The sequence below is a fragment of the Perca fluviatilis genome, chromosome 24 (assembly GCF_010015445.1).
Source record: "Perca fluviatilis chromosome 24, GENO_Pfluv_1.0, whole genome shotgun sequence".
Classification (NCBI taxonomy): Eukaryota; Metazoa; Chordata; class Actinopteri; order Perciformes; family Percidae; genus Perca; species Perca fluviatilis.
This window is the reverse complement of record NC_053135.1, coordinates 4,369,918-4,389,273: the sequence shown is the minus strand read 5'-3', so window position 1 is coordinate 4,389,273 and position 19,356 is coordinate 4,369,918. Positions and strand designations below refer to the sequence as shown.

The 19,356-nt window shown below is 41.2% G+C and overlaps 1 protein-coding gene across 14 annotated transcripts in view; it reads right to left on the bottom strand.

Annotated features, from left to right (window-relative positions):
- dock9b (dedicator of cytokinesis 9b) overlaps positions 1-19,356 on the bottom strand; it is a 58,826-nt gene that overhangs the window by 10,046 nt on the left and 29,424 nt on the right. For 7 of the 14 annotated variants that reach the window (XM_039793348.1, XM_039793352.1, XM_039793343.1 and 4 more), the window contains 38 exons: positions 19,030-19,125; positions 18,080-18,214; positions 17,735-17,909; positions 17,282-17,337; positions 16,365-16,439; positions 16,067-16,207; positions 15,095-15,439; positions 14,902-14,984; positions 14,423-14,545; positions 14,252-14,331; positions 13,963-14,150; positions 13,353-13,418; positions 12,751-12,843; positions 12,219-12,330; positions 11,832-11,950; positions 11,014-11,100; positions 10,810-10,899; positions 10,560-10,675; positions 10,132-10,201; positions 9,896-10,021; positions 8,712-8,783; positions 8,470-8,616; positions 7,648-7,731; positions 7,415-7,526; positions 7,114-7,292; positions 6,697-6,804; positions 6,373-6,484; positions 5,908-6,038; positions 4,748-4,862; positions 4,583-4,649; positions 3,842-3,889; positions 3,198-3,337; positions 1,967-2,082; positions 1,736-1,873; positions 1,340-1,522; positions 1,074-1,187; positions 649-864; positions 494-551 (listed from right to left, as the gene is read on the bottom strand). In XM_039793348.1, coding sequence (XP_039649282.1) covers positions 494-551; positions 649-864; positions 1,074-1,187; positions 1,340-1,522; positions 1,736-1,873; positions 1,967-2,082; positions 3,198-3,337; positions 3,842-3,889; positions 4,583-4,649; positions 4,748-4,862; positions 5,908-6,038; positions 6,373-6,484; positions 6,697-6,804; positions 7,114-7,292; positions 7,415-7,526; positions 7,648-7,731; positions 8,470-8,616; positions 8,712-8,783; positions 9,896-10,021; positions 10,132-10,201; positions 10,560-10,675; positions 10,810-10,899; positions 11,014-11,100; positions 11,832-11,950; positions 12,219-12,330; positions 12,751-12,843; positions 13,353-13,418; positions 13,963-14,150; positions 14,252-14,331; positions 14,423-14,545; positions 14,902-14,984; positions 15,095-15,439; positions 16,067-16,207; positions 16,365-16,439; positions 17,282-17,337; positions 17,735-17,909; positions 18,080-18,214; positions 19,030-19,125 — 4,516 coding nt within the window. The remainder of the gene's footprint in view (positions 1-493; positions 552-648; positions 865-1,073; positions 1,188-1,339; positions 1,523-1,735; positions 1,874-1,966; positions 2,083-3,197; positions 3,338-3,841; positions 3,890-4,582; positions 4,650-4,747; positions 4,863-5,907; positions 6,039-6,372; positions 6,485-6,696; positions 6,805-7,113; positions 7,293-7,414; positions 7,527-7,647; positions 7,732-8,469; positions 8,617-8,711; positions 8,784-9,895; positions 10,022-10,131; positions 10,202-10,559; positions 10,676-10,809; positions 10,900-11,013; positions 11,101-11,831; positions 11,951-12,218; positions 12,331-12,750; positions 12,844-13,352; positions 13,419-13,962; positions 14,151-14,251; positions 14,332-14,422; positions 14,546-14,901; positions 14,985-15,094; positions 15,440-16,066; positions 16,208-16,364; positions 16,440-17,281; positions 17,338-17,734; positions 17,910-18,079; positions 18,215-19,029; positions 19,126-19,356) is intronic. The other 7 variants (XM_039793350.1, XM_039793344.1, XM_039793346.1 and 4 more) reach the window with 2 other exon arrangements.

Sequence of the window (19,356 nt, the reverse complement as noted above, 5' to 3'; positions counted from 1 at the left end):
ATGATCCCTGGACGAGTGCTTAGGTGGAAGATTAAGGTTAATGTAAGTATTTCATATATATATGTATGTGTGTGTGTATGTGTGTGAAGAACAAGCAGTGTGAAAAATAAAATAAATATTTTAGTCACCTTTTACCTGTAAAAAAATGATTTATTTTTCTAATTGTTGCTGTGTACTGATTTACTGTAGTATAGTCCTATTAAAACATGAGAAACAATCTGCATTAATTAGTGCAGACATCCTTAGTTTTGATAAGACATCAAGCATTTTTATTACTTTCAGTACACAACAAGTGAATCAAATAAATGTTATTCCACAGTAAACTTCTTTCTACTGTGATAACCTTTACCAGTGACTCATTATATGGCATCTGTAAACTGGGACTGTAAAAATGTTGGAATGGAGTTCAAATGTTCAGCGGTTATTATCTGTAAAGGGAAGCATACCATTACCAGGAGACGCACACTCCTACTGCACTGTATTCTCGACTCACCTTTCCTCCATAGGTACTCTGCTACCAGGGCAGCAACGTGCACGTAACACATGGCAGCCTGGAGGTGAAGTAGACAAACAAAGATACAGGTTAGCTCTGCAAGTCTGTCAACTAACTGAAATGGAAAATATAATTTAAAAAAATAAATAAAAAACCTCTGAAAGATTTCCGTTCTTGTTGTGGATGCGAGCCATGCTGTCCACCCAGGTCTTGCGGAGTTCGGGCGTGCTGGTGTAGGACTTGGCCAAACTGTACTGGAGGTCCACCAGCATCTCCGGGTCGTTCTCGTGCTCCTTCATCTGTTCTGTGGCCATCAGCACTGTCCTGATGCGCTTTGTCAGGTCCTTCACATCGGACGGAAATGCCGTGTGCTACAATGGTACAACAGCAACATTAGTCAAATTAATATTCATAGTCTCGTGGTTTCAATCCATTTAATCATTTATTTCTGGTTTGTTGTTCTTCTGTGTGTTGAGCTGATGCAATAAGAAAATGTCAAGGGTTATTACTGTAAACACAGTACGTTAATGGCTTGATCCAGTGTGTCTCATCACACCGTGAGGCAGTGTCCACTCCTCACCTTGATGCTTTTGTCACTGTTGGCACAGTTGTTAATGATGGAGAGAGATTGCTGGAAACGGGTACCCCCGATGCCGATGACATCAGCAATCAGCTGACTGACCGCAATTACCACCTGGGCGAATAGAGGAGGAACAAACAAAAAATGTAATATTACACTAATGCATTACACACAAGAACATGGCTTTCATACTACATCAAAAAGACAGAGTGTGTGCAAAGAGTAAAAAAAACAAACATATTCACTCTCAAATAAGACACACATACCTGCAGGTGTGTTCGTACAAAAGACTTGCGTCCGGTATAGTCGAAGTTGCTTTTCATGAGGAAGTAGAGAAGATGGGCGGCGTCACTGCGGATCGAGCTCAGCTTGGAGTTACAGCACTTGAGGATTTCATAGCATAGAGAGGCACACATGTCGGCCCGGCCGTCAAAGAAGGTACAGGGGAACTGGAGGATACATGGGGAGAGACGGGATAGAGCGCATGACAAATGGAGTTTAGGTTTTAGGAAAGAGGATATTTAAAGATAAAATGGAGCTATCAATAAAACAAATGTTCCATTTCCCTAGATAGCCATGAATTTAAATCAACTGCCTTCAAAAAGTGTGATTTAATGGGATTGTTCAACAGAGGGTGAACCAAGAAAGGGAGACTGTGTCACCTTGTAGATGAAGGTCCTGATTGAGGTGAAGACCTGTTTGAGGGCGGCCTCAGACTGAGGGATCTGCAGGAAGCACAGATGGACCTGGAAAACTTTCTTCATCAGGGGGTTGTGACCGAGATCTGAATTCAGCTGAGTCTGAGGACACAGCAGAATGTGAGGGCCAACCCACCACAATGGGATTAGGATGCTAAAGGTCATGTCTTTGTCTCACTATCAAAAAGGAAATACCTTGAATCCCATGATGAAGATGCTGAGTGTGTCCAGCACAGTCAGGCATACCTCTGTAGACACATTGGCCTCTAGCAGGCACTGGCTGCTTACGTCTGCTTCAGTATGAGAGTACACTGCACACAAAGCATGTCATGGTCACCAGTAGAGATATCGCTTTATTAGCGCAATAAATACTTGGCACATCATCTGCTTGATTATGCTGTTAATCAGTACCAATGATTAAATGATTGTGTGTACTTATCATTTCTGTTTGTTTATGGAAGGAGATAAACTTTGTCATTGTCATTGTAATCTCGCATTGCCAGACCCTCCTCCACAGTGCTGCCGAGGAGGGTCTGGCTAGTCCACACAGCATTCAGGGATGCTTTTCTTTAAACTAATCACAATCGTCTTGGGCGGAGCTAAGCCCCGGACACAATGACGTTGACTCTGCAAAATAGAATCGGGAAGGAACTTGTTTTGGTGGAACACGTGCACGTTCAAAGGTTGTTTTAGTCGTGCAACAAAACTCTGACTGGACAGATAGTCTATGTAGCAGTCTGGATTTACCCTGCAGAGATCTGAGGAGCAGTTAACCATAGTCCTCAGAAATCCACCGGAGTTTAGAACGCCAACACAAAAACAGGGGAAGGTAACGGACATCCGGCCGAAAGAGGGACATCCGATGGAATGTGCAATCCCCTAAGTGGAACATTGTGTGTATAGACTAGCGTTATTGCAAGTCCGACCGGCTGTCAATAGGGGTCAGCAAAGGCATCCCAATTTACTATAAGATAAACACAATTTTGATTAGTAGGAACTAACTATTAGTTTATATGTTTTAATCCATTTTTTTAGAGTAGGTAATGATTAGTAAATAACTAATTAAGAAACAAGTGGGAAATCAGGATAGGCTTGATAATGAACCGTTAATTAGTACTTCCTTAATAATTCCTAATGGAGGACTATATAGTAGACTGAACCAGCTGCTGAGCAGAAGTATGCCTATTTGCTATAAGTTCTTAAGAGATTTATGGACATCTAGCACTACTGTGAAATGCGAGTTCTGCTGATTGATACAGTGTGTGTATGATATCCGTGTACTTTGAGTTATGACTCTGAGAAAAAGTAGTGTGATGTTTGCTGTGTCAATTCTGGAGGGGAGAAATATATTTTACTGCAAAAATTGCTTTATTCATTTTCATTCCCACTATTTTTCTTCTATACAAATCAGAACAGGAAGGCTTACTGTTGTTGAAGGTGTGAGCGTTCTCCAGAGTTCCCAGCTGCTGAAGGCGGGCATGCAAGATCCCCGCCCTGTTACGAGAAACGGGCAGAGTCAGAGACTTCCTTTCTGGAGCTACAGGCCCTGCCCCCTCCTGGCTCCTGCTGGCAGAAGACAAATACCATTACCCGTAGGCTTGGATGTCAGTTAAACTCACAAGACAGCAAATACAGATCACATTAACACAAATCAAATGGGAAATGTCTCACTGGTGTTGCACACAAGACAACAGCAATAGAAAGAAACCCAGCAGATAAATGAATTGCTTTGTATTGTAATGGGGTATTAAAACTAGGAAATAAATGGCAGCATCATGCATTTAATTCAGCGAAGTGGAACAAAAATACAGCAGTGTCTTACCCATGCAGGAGGGGCCTGGGGCCGCGATATTAACCACAAAACAACTTGCCAGCAGTGTTACAGAAGAAGAGACCAAACCAAAGAAAGAGGTTAAAAGATTCATTAAGGACTGCAGTTTGTAAATCTGTGCATGGGGGCGAGTCATATTATTGCATAGATGAACATAATTAGTAGCAGTTCAAGAATTAATTCATAAATTCAGTGTGAAATGAGATATGTGACGTCATTTATTTCCTTGAACACCCTACCTGACGATGAATCTCTTCCCCATGTATCTAAACTGATGAAGGCAGACTCTGCAGGACAGACAAGAGGAGAAGCTCAGTCGGAGAGCATTACTAAATTTGTTTACATCTAACTTTGAGGAACAGCAAGTTCATATGATAGTCAGAAATGACTATGCATAATAATACGTTCTATCAATGAACAAAGGTCAACAAGCATGCTTTATATCAGTATACACTTTATTTTGAATGAGAGGCAAATTATAACGTGCTCTGTCCGGTAAGGTAGAGAGGCGCTATATAAATGCAGTCCATTTACCATTTTGCATAGGTTCCTACTTTCAGCAAATAGAGAATTCTTTTGGGATAAAAGTATTTAATGACTTAACTTAGCATAGAAAGTGAAAACGAGGAAAATGCTAGCCTGGCATTCAGTATAATGGTTGGATTAACCCTTGTGTATCACTAGGGGCATTTTTGGCTTTTTCATTTTTATGATAATTTTGCCTGTGTTAATGCATATGACAGATTTTGGGCAAGGGTAAAAAAATTCTGAAAATGAATGCATATTTGATCGATTTCATAGAAAAGCTTTAACTCTATGAAATGAATGAATATAATTTAATGGAATTTTTGACAAACATTTTTGTTGTCCAAGGACATCAGAGGGATACTGAACAAATTTGACCCATGTCTCACTCTCAACTGCACATTATAAATACATATAAAATACATTATAAAAAGGTTGTCTACTTCTATACTTACTCTATTAATGTAAAGAAGTCCATTAGTTCTGAGGGAGCTGCTTTGTTCCAGTATGCAAAAAGGGCCTCTGAGGTGATGAAATGGTAAGAAAAGATTACTATGAAGCTGTTGTTTATATGAACGGGTGCCAAAATCCAGTACAATGACTCAGGCAGGCAGTCTTACCCTCTGACATGCTCTTGAGGATATGCAGAAAGCCCATTAACAGGTTTTTGATCTCGTCCCGGTCCAGTTTGTCACAGCGCAGCACACTGCTGCCCAGAGCAGAGACACACTGGTTCTGATGCAAAGAAAGGAAGTCGCGAGAGACGGAACAAAGAAAAGAGAAAAAGTTTTAGACTGAAGAGATTAGGACTATCACTTAAACAACCCAAACTTCAGAGATGAGAAATGTCAAGTATTTTCCTTGGAAGTACACAAGAAAGCACATTTGCTGCAGCAGCTCTGTGCTTTGAGATAACAGCAATTGCAGTTTTGAAGAAACCCGTTTACAGTTACTTTACAGCATCTGAGGAAATAACTGAAAAGGGCACAGGAGTCAGCTGTCAGCTCAACATCCACATTTGTAAAAGCACCCACATTCTTTGATGTGGCACACACAGAAGAGAAGGATGTTGGGAGGAACTTTGGGAGGATTTTGGACATATTGTACAGCCATCCGAGTACTGAACGTTTTGGTCTCTAAACTGAAATTCACTGACACAAAGAAGTACCCAAAAGCATCAGATGATCGGGTTTTATTGAATCATTAGATATCCTAAATTTGCTGTACAATTGTAACCAAAAGTCTCTGGTGAAGAGGTCACAAAGGCCAAACAGAATACTTGTTTAGGTATGTTTTCCTCATGATTTCCATCCACCCTCTGGCCTGCAGCTTGTTTGTCATTATCACTGTCACTGTCGTGCAGCAGGTCAGGCAAGGGCACCGAGAGGAGGGAGAAGTCCATGGTGACCCGCTTGGTCACACGGGTCACAGGTGGGACTATGTCCTCAGGGTCCAGGGGGAGAGGGGGCACGTTGACTGAGTGCCTCCTGGTAAATCTCTCCTTTTGGGGGGGTTGGAAAGTTACAAAGCAAGGAGAAGGGGTGTGGGAGCTCTGGAGGAGGGGATGGGAAGACAGTGTGGATGTCCAAGAGTGAAGATAAATCAAGTGTATGGGAGAGCTTTCCAAAACTATATACCTTAACCCTTGGGTTTCGCCAACATTTGGCACTACTTTCATCCACTGTTATTACATTTGGTCTCACAGACCAGGGCCTTGTATCACAAATCAAATTTTACAAATTAAGTAGTCATTCAGCCTATGATTCAAGTATTTATCTACCTTCTCCAGGGAGTTAGTCTTGTCACTGCTCTTGTCTAGCAGGCTGTTTCCAGAGTCAGTGGAGACCAGAGAGCCTCTGGAGTCTGCATGGTGAACTGAGCTCATGTTGGGAGTGGAGCTGTGAGGCGAGGCTGCAGAGATAGAGCACAAAAAAAATACTCTGTTGCATGTCAGAAGACGGGATAAATCTACAGCGTACAAGTTCATTTACAGAAGAGCATATATATTTGCTGCCAAGTTAAAAATTGCTAAAGCAAATGTTTTGTTTGTGGTCAACATGATAAATGAGGCTGGACAAAATAAAGGCATGTTAGCTTTATGATGCTGAAGTTTCAGCTTTATATTTAGGATTAAACAAGGTACGGTAGATCTTTGAGAGAACATTTTGCTCATTTTGAAGATTTACAAGAGCATTTCAGCTGCATTAGCTGTTATCAACGGTAAGATAGTGGAATGAGGATTTACCTGTTCCAGAGATGACTCCAAATACATCTTTGTGGAGAGCATTTTCTATGCAGTTCCCAGATTTCTGAGGGGTCACCATGGAGTTGGGTACCAGAGAATCCTCCCTGGCATTCTGGGACAGAAAGCAACAAAGTGAGCCGATTTAGCTCTGCAACTGCAATTACAGTAAAATCATGTTTCATCTGAAGAGAAAACACTAATGTTGCTTTGAATTCATCTTAAGCTGACATGAACCCAGTAATTAATGTGTAAGAGGGCAGGTCTTGCTGGGATAAAATGGATAAAGCTGCTATTCCCTTTCCTACCACTAGGTGTCAGGCTTACATTGTGGTTGCTGAGAGGGGCGGACTCCTTAATGTCAAGTCTGTGGACGTTCTCCTGGAGCAGACCAAACAGAGGAAGGTAGAGGGTGGCAAGTCTGGCTTGCTGGCTCTGAAATGACACAGTAGGTGGTCATGAGTCATGTAGCCACAAAACTGACACAAAAACTGTGCATATATAACATAAGTATTTGTTGGCAATGAAAATCTAAGGCCTCAGGCACCTCCAACAATGCTCATTAGCTAAGAAAAAAAATAAAAAAAAAAAACACAAAACGCACAAGTAAAAGCAAAATCTGACTAAGACCAAAGACAAAATAGTGTGATGTTGAACCTATGTTGTAACAAACTGCTGTTTATGTCCATGTGTGCAGGGGGTGTTCGAAGTACAGTAAAGAAGGCCGAGAGCTGTCAAACTCACTTTCGCGGCATAGCGGTCGTCAAACGTGTGTTTGATCATCAGCCCCTTGAGCACCTGGATGGCGATCTGACGAATCTCTCGAAACTCCTGAAGAGCAGCGCCCACTTCCCTCAGCAGCAGCCCCACCAGGAAGTGGTTTCGACAGAAGTCATCAGTCAGAGAATAGTCCAGCTGAAGATCTGCAGCAGGCATCAATCAACAGAAATAATATATCAAATTAAAGATACAAATAGAAAAAGGATGCAGAGAATAAGCAGAATATGAATTGCACTCCACCTAGACGAAAGGGACATTAATCTACCTTGGAACCTTTGAATTCGGCCTTTTCCAAAGGGCATGGGCAGATTAAGAGGGACGTAGTGCTCATGGTTGCAAACAACCCGCAGGAACTCAAACTTGAATTCATACAATGTCTTGAAAGAATAAAAAAGAAAATCTATTTTAGGGAAGCTTGTATGGCTTCAATTTAGCTTTAACCTTATACTTAATCACTTGAATAGAAACATTAAAGATGGTAGCAGGAGAGTGTTTAACCTTTGGGTCTCCAGGCATAAAACAGTTCACGTAGTTGTTGATCTGCTTGAATATGAAGCCTCTGTCCATGAAGGTGAAGCAGCGCTGAGTGAAAAGGTGAGTACAACATTATAAAATCAGATGTAGTGATTTCTTTGGATTTAACTAAATCATCGTTTTAAATAATGTTAATCATTAAACGAGCGAACAATCTGCTGTGAGAGTGATTTAAACATATCTCTACAGTCCTTGACGTTTACATTACATTAGCTGACACTTTTATCCAAAGCGACTTACAATTGCTACATACATACGTCAGAGGCTGCACGCCTCTGGAGCAACTAGGGGTTAAAGGGATACGCCACCGTTTGTTGAAATAGGGCTTATCACGGTCTCCCCTAGCTGTAGATAGGTGGGCCAACGCATTTTCTGTGCATGCATCGTTTTAGTCCGGTAAAACAGGCAGCGCCGTCGCTAGTTAGCTTTGCGTAGTGAATGGAATCCTATGTTGCCGGTTAGCATGTTGTGAGTAAAAGTGAGCCAACAAAAGACAAAAAAACAACCTAATTACTTGCACTGAGACAAAAAATGCATTGGCCCACCCATCTACAGCCAGGGTAGACCGTGATAAGCCCTATTTCAACAAACGGTGGCGTATTCCTTGCTCAGGGACACATTGGTGGATGTATCGCAGTGGGAATTGAACCAGGGTCTCCCACACCAAAGGCATGTGTCATATCCACTTCGCCATAACCACGTTTCATGCTTAACCAAAACCAAAGGGCAATTTTTCATATTCATCTACATATCAAAAGGGCAATAGGGCATTGGGAGAGTGCCAACCTTGATGAAAACAGCCAGGCTGTGATTGGCATTGCGAGCCGCATCCAGGTTGTCCTTGTATTTCTGGGTGATGTGTGGCATCAGCATATTCACCAGGGTCTCCACTGCATGGTAGAAAGATGCTGAAAAACGCTGGTTCCTGGAGAGCTGGACAAGGGAAATAAAAAGAAAACAGGGAGAGTATTTAGGCTTGGAGAAATGAGGTTAAAAAAAAAAAATTAAAAGATTAAAACAAGACCTACCTTGACCTTCCCACTCTCTATGAGATAATGAGCCATTGATTTCACCAGAGCTTCAAAAAAGTACCACGAGTACTGCAACACAGACACAGAGTCAGTGCAAGGGAAACTACCACCCTTAATGTGAATTCATTTGTAACATGCTAAAATTTTAATTAACCTCTATTGAAAAAGGTATTTTGTAGGAAAATGTATCAATTCTACGGAAGCCAAGTGAGGAAAAAAAACATCTGGTTCATTTCCTGAGTCTGTTCTAAATAGTTTTCTCTGTTGTTTAGGACTTAACAGATAAAACAGATTATAAAAATAAATAAATAAAAAACAAGGTTATGCCAGGACAATCTAAGCGAAAAAAAGTTTTGGCAGGTGAATTTTTTTTTGTCATATCAGTATCCTAAATGTTTGTTGTTGTAATACTCATTTTGGCCACAAGAGGCTGACATGCACCACTAATGTTCTACATTTCTCCATGCAATCTAAACACAAGGTACAGGGTATAGCAAGTTATGCATCATAACTGTCATGTCTTTCTTTTAGCTAGAAATACATTTTAATCTAATGTGCCGTTATAGTCCTATTTAAAACTTTTTCCCCACCTGTTTCACAGACAAAAATGTAGGAACATAAAAGATTACCCTGGCAAAACCGTTTTTCTCCTGTTTTTAAGTCATAAACACAGGCGAGAAAACTACTGAGCTCAGACTTGGCTCAGAAAATGGATCACCAGAATTATTTTTCTCACTTGCCTCTCAGGGCTTTCGTACTCTTCTCTGTGAAACGGAAGCATACAAAAAAAATCAACGACTGATTTTTAGAATCAGACTTATTGACTTGATCAGACTTATTGACTATGACCGTTTTATCATATAAATATTAAGGCATAAAAAATGTATAATAATACAATTTGAAGTAACTACAAAATTAAACCAAGTCATCAGCTCAAGCAAGAAAGCTATACACAAAGTAAAAGCTAGCAATAGCCACAGTTAGCCTTTGCACAGGCTAAGTTGATTTACTGATTTTCGCCTAGCTTTTATCTGTAATTGAAAAATATATTTAATTATATTTAAGGTATCATTTATAGTCGATACCAATGATTTTCTGAGGATGTAAAATAATCTGCCTAAAACTGAATGCTTAAAATGAAGGCATTACAACCTTTAGTGAGGTGAGGTAATAGTTCTTACCTTCAGGAGCTTGTTGCTAGTCAGGAAGTCAGTGGATGGCTTGAGAATGGCTGTCATAGCTTTAGCCAGCTCCTCATGAACCGTTTTTACATTGGTGGATGAATAAGGCTCTGGCTTAAACACAAACTGAGAGTAGAGATGGGGGGGGGGATCTGATTGTATCAATTTATTTTCTACAGAAACACAGGAACATACAAATATATGTTCTGCATACATATAGAGAGAAAAGACTGCACCTTGATATAAGATCTCAAGTAATGTTCAAGCCCTTCTTCATGGCACTGTGCCACAACATGAACCATCACCCTAAAGAAAAAACAAATAATAAATAAATATAAAACAAGAAAGAAGGAGCAAAGGCTGGCTAGAAGGAACAATCTGAGATAGGAATTCAATTTATTCATTCCAAGGCACTAACGCCTCATTTTCACACTGCCTACAGAGCTTCAAAGACTAGTCACACACACACAACTGAGATAAAAGACACATACATGGAGTGTGCTAGCCATTGGTGAGTGTCTAATGAGAAAAGGGATTTAGGCTGTTAAAGAGAAAACAGGGGAACGCACTTTGGATTGAGAACCAGATGAAAGTGCTGTTACTATAATTTTCTCTGCACAAATTTAAAAAGAGACCAAAAATATTGCCGTAACACATAGCTTGCCTGGTCACGTTGACAGCCACATCCTCATGTGTGGCTCTGGTTAGGACGCAGAACAGCTGGTTGAGGATGGTGGGCAGAAAGTTGACCATCACATGACCCTCCATCGCATGGAGACTCTAAGGGAGGGGAGGAAGTAAGAAGAGAACGAATGACAGATGCAAGATTATAAGATTGTATTTGATGAGGCATGAACAAAAAGGGTGTGTTCCTGTGTTTTCCTTGAGGCATTAGAAATTAAAGGCCAGAATACCTTCAGGTATTTCACCAGCTCTCCCTCTGAAGCTTGTTCTGACAGCTCCATGATTTGACAGTGGTGGAAGAAGTTTTGCAAGTGCTGATCCTAAAAGATCATTTTATTTGAAGACATTTTATTAGCATTTTAGAGTAAATTGAGATTATGTTTGTATCCAAGGACAATGAGCAGGCAGTGTTAATGTATATAATGTACAAATACCTGAGTGTAAACTGTGGAAACAAGATGAGTTGAGACTTTGAACAGGGGTTTTCCTCCGTCCACCCATTTGATCTCCGAGCCAGAGTTCTATAATGACAAGTGGGCAACAATTACTGCATTGGATATTGAATAAAAAAAAGCTAATGCATAGACATAATCGACAAATCAGTGACAGTTTTTTGTAAAATAAGAGGACAAACTGTTTTGCCATATGGCTGCAGTGTTCTACAAAACAAATAAACTAGAGTTCTTATGAAAGAATGGCTGGTACTGATATCCTACAAAACAACTGACTTGGTGGCTCAATCATTTTGAGAAAAACGCTTACACAAGCAGTTACATTTGAAATTAGCACTAAGCATTATGCACAATGAGCCACTTTTGTGTACATATTAATTCAATCTACACTAAACCCATTAGCCCTGCATCAAAGAAACACTGAGGGGTCCTAATGGTGAGATAAATAAAATTTTTATGCTGATCAGATTTCACAGGCATTTCATGTAAAAGCCTGTTAGACCTCTGCAAGGTCCCAATCCAATCACAGCTACTAAGATCTTTAACCATTAACCACAAACTGCATCAGATCCCAATGTCAGAAAATCCCATCTTAAACCATTTTGGAAAATTGTTTGAGGGCAATACAGGGAAATACTTTGACTTTGGGTCTAAAGCACATACATCCTTTACTTAAACAGAATATTGGAGCAATCAATGACTTGCCATAAATAAGATATCTAGACAGACCTTCACAGCCCTCTCATGACTTCTAGTGCATGCCAATTCCACGCATCAGATGTTGATCATCTTTTTTTTACCTTGTTGACACCATCCTGGGAGCCGAGGTACCCGGCGGGCAGATTGGCGGCCACAGGCAGCAGCTGTTCATTCATGATGACTCTGCCATCCCTTAGCAGAGGCAGCCATGCTGAACCCACTGTGTGCGAAGCAGGTACATTTGTGAAGTAGTGGTAATACTGGGGAGGCTGCAGCATGAAGATCACAATTTCAAATATCTCCACCCACTGGGGAGACTCATAAAAACTACCATCACACTGTGGAAAGTATGCTAGTATCAAACTTTGTCCCACATTATGCACGCCACATATTTACATGAACTCACTGCATTGTTTTTGTTAAAATACCTGCTGGTGTTTTTATTCAGAGGGGGGAGACATGAGTCATGACTAAAAGCTGCAGCCTACCTGGAGTCTCCACCAGATCTTTCTTCTTGCTGTTGCTGTCACAGCTAACATGATAGAATGTGAAGAGAAGGTGATGCTTGTCATGCAGCTGAGTAGGCAGCTCTATCTTTATCTGAAGGCGAGAAAAACACAGATTCCTGGGGTTGGTTCCCTAATACAGAGGTCGCTTTGTTCAGGAAAATCAAAGTGAAAATTGCCAGCGGCGTAGCCTGGGAAAACCCTGACAAACTTCCGGCAAATTTGAGATTCGCTCTGCACTCTCAGTTACAACTGAGAAGGGTCTGGTGTCAACCAGGCTACCAGCGGAGCATTTCCGGTGAGAATTTAACGTTGACTTGAAATGTGCCGAAACTTAATGAGGAGGTGAGAGGTACCTACTTCAGAACACACTGCTTTCAAAAAATACATAACTTTTTGACTTATGTCATAGAGCATATCTGACTCTCTCCATTGATGGCTTTTAGCCATTATAAGCATACTACAGAATGCATTATATTAATAAAACTGATGAGTAACATGAGCACAGACATACCTCATCATAGAACTCTGGGTTCTGCTGATGGTGCAGGACGGCTGCATATGCCTGCTTAGTGAATAGAGGACCTCCAGGATGACCATAGATGCACTGCATTAGATTAGAAAGGTAGGAGATAATCAAACATGACAGAGAGAGAGAGAAGTCATCATGCACTCTCATCTCAAACCTAGTCATCACAATATGGTTTAATGTATAAAGTGCTATTTTGGTTTGGCTACGAAGTCCAAAGTCAAGACCACAAGTCAAGAACAAGTCTAAAGTCAAGACGAAACCCAAGACCAACAAGTCAAGTCCCAAGTCAAGAAAAACAAGTCCCAAGTCAAGACCAACGAGTCCCAAGTCAAGACCAGCAAGTTCAAAGTCAAGTTCCTTAACCAAGACTAAAAGGTCCCAAGTTGAGACCCAAATAAAGACAAAAAAGTCCTAAGTCAAGACCAACAAGTCTTTTGCAAGTCTTTTTTGTCAAATCAAAAGTCAGAAGTCTAATATGACTTTGTGCCACGTGATTCGAGTCCACACATCTGTTGGTTTGGATTTTGCCATTTTAGATTCTGCGTTCAGCATTTTCTGATGCACAGTATGTGATGTAAACACACCTTCACCGGCTGGGCTTCATCCTCATCAGAATCCTTGAATTCAATGCAAACTGCAATATTCCTCGCCTAGAGAGGGGAGACAAAAGTTAAAAAACAGTTCCAAGATATCCCCTGTTGGCCTTACTGTGTCTCTCTCTATAAAGAGGGGAAAATATTTTAGGCAAAGCATTGCCAGCTCTTATCTAAAATAAGAGGGCAGAGAGATGGATGGGGGAGAGAAGGCAGGTTGTTTTCCTACACGGAGCTGTCAGTAAAAATACCAACCCTGTATTAATCAGAAGCTGCTGCTCTGTAAGGATAATTCTAGCCAGCTCTGCTGCTTGGCTGAACAAGCCTGAGGTAGTTGCCAGTTGTTTCATAGAGTAAACAGGAGCACAATATGATGATGATAAGAGAATGCTAGCCAAGCAAAAGCATCACCTTCCAAAACGGATAAGTCGTATGTTTTGGAATGATTTTATGTTGCATGCAAAGTGCAAAATACTGATTCAGCAGATCATTTAACCAGCAACAGAAAAGCTTAGAATTAAAAAGGTACGTCCCCCATTTCCTCTTGTTCAAAACGTTAACATTAAGGCCAATGTATTCCTATGCTCCATACTGCGTTTACCTTAGCAAAGCATTTCTGTCCGTCATATTTGAGGTGTTTTGGGTACACATAGAGGTGATTTTTATAGATGGTGAATGGTTGGGAGCACTTAGCGATGCAAGGTACAAATTCCTCCACCTCCAGAAGAGCGCCTTCAGGCCCATTGCCTTCAAAGTTCCTCACAGGGATGTAGGAGGAAGTGACACAATCTGCAGGCAGGAAACAAGAGGAGTCACTGGGTTGAAGGTTAATGTCTGATGACTATAAACAGACAATTTAAAGTGATTTTGTAAATATTTGGAGGGTTTACTGGTTACATCCGGGGCCACGCTGTCAATAGTTACATCCAAGTTCCCTAAGAGCACAGGGAGTTTGGCCATTTTCTCTGGTCTGTTGGGAAAACAGACATAGAAACAGAAATTACAACAATGTATCAAAAGCAGTTATAGTGATATATTTAAGGGGGGGGGGGGAAGCATACTTTCTGAAGTCAGTCAGCAGTTTGAACATGTCCTCGTCTGACAGCTTGCTGCTGTCCTGTCTGTAAAGAGCAGAGAAGCGAGAGCTTTTGTCCAAACTTCCTGATGCATCTTTGAACACAGGCCTGCAGAGACAGACAAAAAAAATCCATTCAATCTACTGGAGAAAGAGCACATTTCAGTTCTACACTAGTGGTTTAATGATTTCTGTCTCAGAGGCCCACTGACTTTCATTTGACAGTTTCCACACAGTTTCTTTTGTGCAGCATCCTAAATCGGAATCACTATGTGTGGTATTATGGCACAGGAGAATAAGTCCCCTTGATTTTTTTTTTGAAGCTAAAGGTTTTCCTTAAATGCAAGAAATCATGAGTAATAGCCCTTTCTTCCCGTTCGTTCTCTGTCATGCTGCAGTTGGATTAAATTCCTTTGTTGATGTGTTTTATTGAAGGGTGGGGGCGGGGGGTGGGGTCTTCATCACCTTGCAGCCCAGGCAAAAGGCATCCTGTACTGTCCCAGTCTGCTGCAGGCTGTCTTAGCATTCTTCAGCACCTTCTGTGCCATCTACAGGCAGGCAGGAAAACAGGGGGATTTATTTTACAATTTCATTATTTGAGATGACTTGAGCACACTAAATACAACCACGTCCTCGTCATCTCTGTTAATCTCTGTACCTTGGCGGAGTCTGAACTCTTCATGTAGGGTTCAGTGCAGTGGGTGATCCCCCCCTGCAGGACCTTCTCAATCCTGGCCACCAGGAAGATCTCTGGATGGGGGCACGTGACTGAAAACACCCCCTGTCTGGGGTACTGGAGAGCACCCACTGGGAGCCCACTGCCCTGCCTGGGGCCAGCCAGGGGACCATCACAACTGCCATTGATGTGCAAGTCTTGTCTGCTACTAGAGCCTGACGTCATTTTTCGGACCAAAGGGTGGTTGAGATCCACGTGGAAGTCGGCCGAGATCTTTCTACCGTTCTGGACGTCGAAGAGGGACAAGACCACATAGAAAGGCTCCACCTTTGATGAAAGAGATGAAGGGAAATATTTGTGTGATGAAAAATGAAAGAGTCAAAAAAAAGAAAAGAAAGTAACCTAATGCACTTCTCATTTTCCATCAAGTAAAAATGTGCCATTGAGGTAATTCATCTTCCCATTCACTCTTTCCACCATGCATTTCCATTACTCAAACGTGTGTGTGTGTGTGTGTGTGTGTGTGTGTGTGTTTCTCCTAAGTAGCAGAGCTAATAGCTGTGGTTTTCCAGCTGAGTGCTGAGTGTAAAAGGAGTCCTCCTCCTACAGAGACAGAGACCTTGGAGAGTGACAGCAGGAAACCAGCCTCATCCTGGTGCTAATTCATGGTGGGAGGCCCAGACTGGTTGCCATGGTAGCGGCCATTCCTCGTGCCAACACCACCAGTTTTGATGGGGTACAGCCAAGTGGGCCATATGAAGTGTCTGTAATCATAACTGATTCAGACCTCGCCCTCGTTTTATAAAGGACCTTTCCTCAAATGACGCTGGAAGCATGTTTTTGTACTTGCAAATACATGTCCATTCATAGAAGTGTGATTTCTATGTCAAGAAGAGTGCAGGTTGTAATTAACACCAACTATTTATTTAGTTTTTTTTTTTTTTTGAAACATACATTAGTTGTTGGCCCCTCTTCATTCTCTGCAACACAGCCCTGCAGGTTGAAAGACAGGTCATGACAGCTGACCAGGACTCTCTTCCCGAACTTCTCTTCAAACTGCCGCACGTCTGGCTCAATGCCAGAGAAGTCCAGTTTCTGTGGAAACCGGAGATGTTAGAAGGCTGAAATTGCCCCGGCACAATTTTGGTCATGAAATCGATAAATTGACTGTGGTGCTAGTTAGTATTTAAACACTGCTTTAAACAATGCACAACATGCACAGGGCTTTGTAGTCAGGTATTCTCTTCATCACCTGTGTGTCAGGGTCCAGAGTGAACAGTTTCAGGCGAGCTTCACTCCTCATTTTAGACTCAATATCTCTGGCAGTCTGTTAAACAAAGCATTGAAATGTATTTAACATCAACAACAGCTTGTTATTAAAAAGAAAGTGGAATGAAATCTATCATGGTGTCCATATCAGAGGCCTGGTTTGGATATACATTATTAAACTGAATGGAGGAATGAACAATGTAGTCAGGAAATCCAAGGACAGTGTATTCAGTGTGGCCAGTGCAATGTAAAAATCACATTGCCTTTGCAAAGTCCAAGTCTGCACGCATTTTCTTTATCAGATCAGTGGCTGGAAACCATGGTGAGGTGTGAGAGTCAACGAATACATTTACTGTAAGTTGTGGGATGGAAAATTAAAACAATGAGCTGAAAGGCACTAAAACACCCAGTAGAGCTGAGAGGAATTGGGTGATAATTATCTGTAGGTCTGTCAGGACACTTGAGTCATTTGATCCATTTTTGATAAAAAACGATTGATTAGAGCAGATTTAACTCTATGTTGACTTTATTACAGCAAATCAGACTATGCCTTTAAAAGTTTGTTTTCAGACTGCCACGTTCCACTCCTGTTTAGCACCAGTGTTGGCATCATCTGGCTTCTGCATAAGGAGGCCATACACACTTTACCAGATGTTTGCTTGGCTATCACCAACAGGAAACCTGGTTGCAGTAAATACAGCTGTTTAGCAATTCCACTCCAAGCAAAGCTGTTACAGTTCAGACTGCTTCCAAGTTAGGATCATTGTGGCACCTTCAGACATTCGTAGCACTTCAGTCTACAGTATGTGGACTAATCCATATGGTGTGGCTTGTTGTATGGTTAAACCGAGGTGGTGAGCATTGTTTTAACATGTAATTTGATAGAAAAAAATAGGCTACCTGAAAGCTGTCTTGAAAACTTCCAGAGGAGAGGTCTGTTTTTCCATGCTCCTCATCTGTTGGAGAGATCAACATTAACTCTGTTAGCTGATGCAATTAAAAAAAAATATAATTATTGTTTGGCCCCCCCTGGGGGGGGTTAGCTAATGCAATTATATAAAATAATTATAATGTGTTGGGGGTTTTTGAGGGGAACATTACATAAGAAAAAAATATTGATAATAAAGTTGTTTATCATAAGGAAACATCCTGGAGATTATTATTCTATATTCATTATTCGATCAGCTACAGGCAAATTAAAGAAGCCAAGTGCAGCAAGCATCAAAAGACATGGAGACAAACAAATGCAGACACAAACCCTGTAAGGTAGGCAAATAAGTACATGGAGTAATAATTAAGCTGATAAAACAGACAAGATGTCAAAGCAATGAAATAAAGTGCACAAGAACACACCGTCATGCAGGTCTCCGTTCCTCTTCTCCTGCATGGCCTGTTCAAAGCTGCTGTGGAGAATCTTGTTGAGGGTGCCGATCCACTCCTCCATCTCTGCTTCACTTTCTGCAGCCAGCAGGAACGTGCTCTTATCCTGCATCTTCAGCTCAAAGGCAAACCGACGCACTTTGCTGTTCTGAAAGAACACAAATGCTAACATTAATGTCATACAGTCCATTTTATTATTATCATTCCAGGCCTCTAGAGGCCCCTTTTCTACAAGAGGCTTAAAGAATGCACACTTTTTCTAAATTCATATTTTGGGGGCGGTGGTTTTTAAACGCCCCAGTGCATACGATTGTTTACCTGAACAACCCCCATGCATGAGTCAAGGAAGATGGTTCCTTTGGGTTCCTTGGAGGTGTTCTCATCCTTGTAGAAGTTGAGGTTGTAGGATCCATCTCCCAGCTGGGCCAGATGGAAGTACCTCCTCTTGAAGGACTAGAGGATGAAACTAGAGAATGTTAACATCCCAAATGGCCTCTTTCTCTTTAAAAATACCCCAAGGGTGGAGATGGGGCATGGGAAAGCTCAAGAGTAAAATGATAAAGTACGACAAGTAATGGGCTACCGTAAGCAATGGCTAATTTGATTTCCACATGTGCAGAGAGAAAAAGACACATGGACAGGAGAAAGACCAAGGTTTGTATTTACCTAACATTGAAAGTTATGACCCAGAAAACACTTTTGCAAATATTGTCAACACATTTACTAGAAAAATAAAACGTTGTTTTATATAATAATGGTATCCAGAACGACCAATCCAATTTGATCAAAAGGGAACGAATGATAGATCTTAGTTTTCTGTATGCCAAAAGACTGATTTAGAAAAAAAGACTAGCAGACCAAGTATTACAGAATGGGCAAGGCAGTCTTCCATTAAAAAAAAATGGATACTGTAGGATAGATTGATGGATGATCAAGAGGAGCAGGAATACATTCTCCTTGGTGTAAACATCGCAGAGCTGTGTGAGCTCTAGAGGCAATAATTACGTCAAGTTAATGCATTTTATTCATATCATCTTTTACGCTCCTACAGAGCTACAGAAAACATTATACAACTGTTTCCACAAACTTCGTAGTACTCCTCGTGCCAAGTTACTTCATGTGTACAATCAGTGGAGTGCCCCTTTAACCACATTGCCTAAAAAGTGTGTATTTACATAAATATCAACACTGCTACAGTCACTACTAACAATATTAGAAGGGGCTGTGAAAGTGTTGCCTTTAGTAGTTAAAGCTGTTAGCGTACCCACCCGCATAGTAACACTGATCGCACTGTTCATGTTGCCTTTGTACAGCCAGCCATGTTTAGACACTCCTCCCTTCTGAGATCCGAGGGAGGCTGTGTCCTGCAAGAGGAGGTGCAAAGAACACACATTAGCATGTGTATTTTACACTTGAATTAAATCAAACACAGATGAGAATTACATACAGTACATTTATGTCTCTATGCCTCTCCTTCTCCTCCATTAATGAATAAAACACATACATGGTCTCACAAATTTAATTGCACACTGTAAGGTTGAAAATATGCTGACTGCCCACATTGACGGTCTGTTCAGAAGAATGCGCTTCATTAA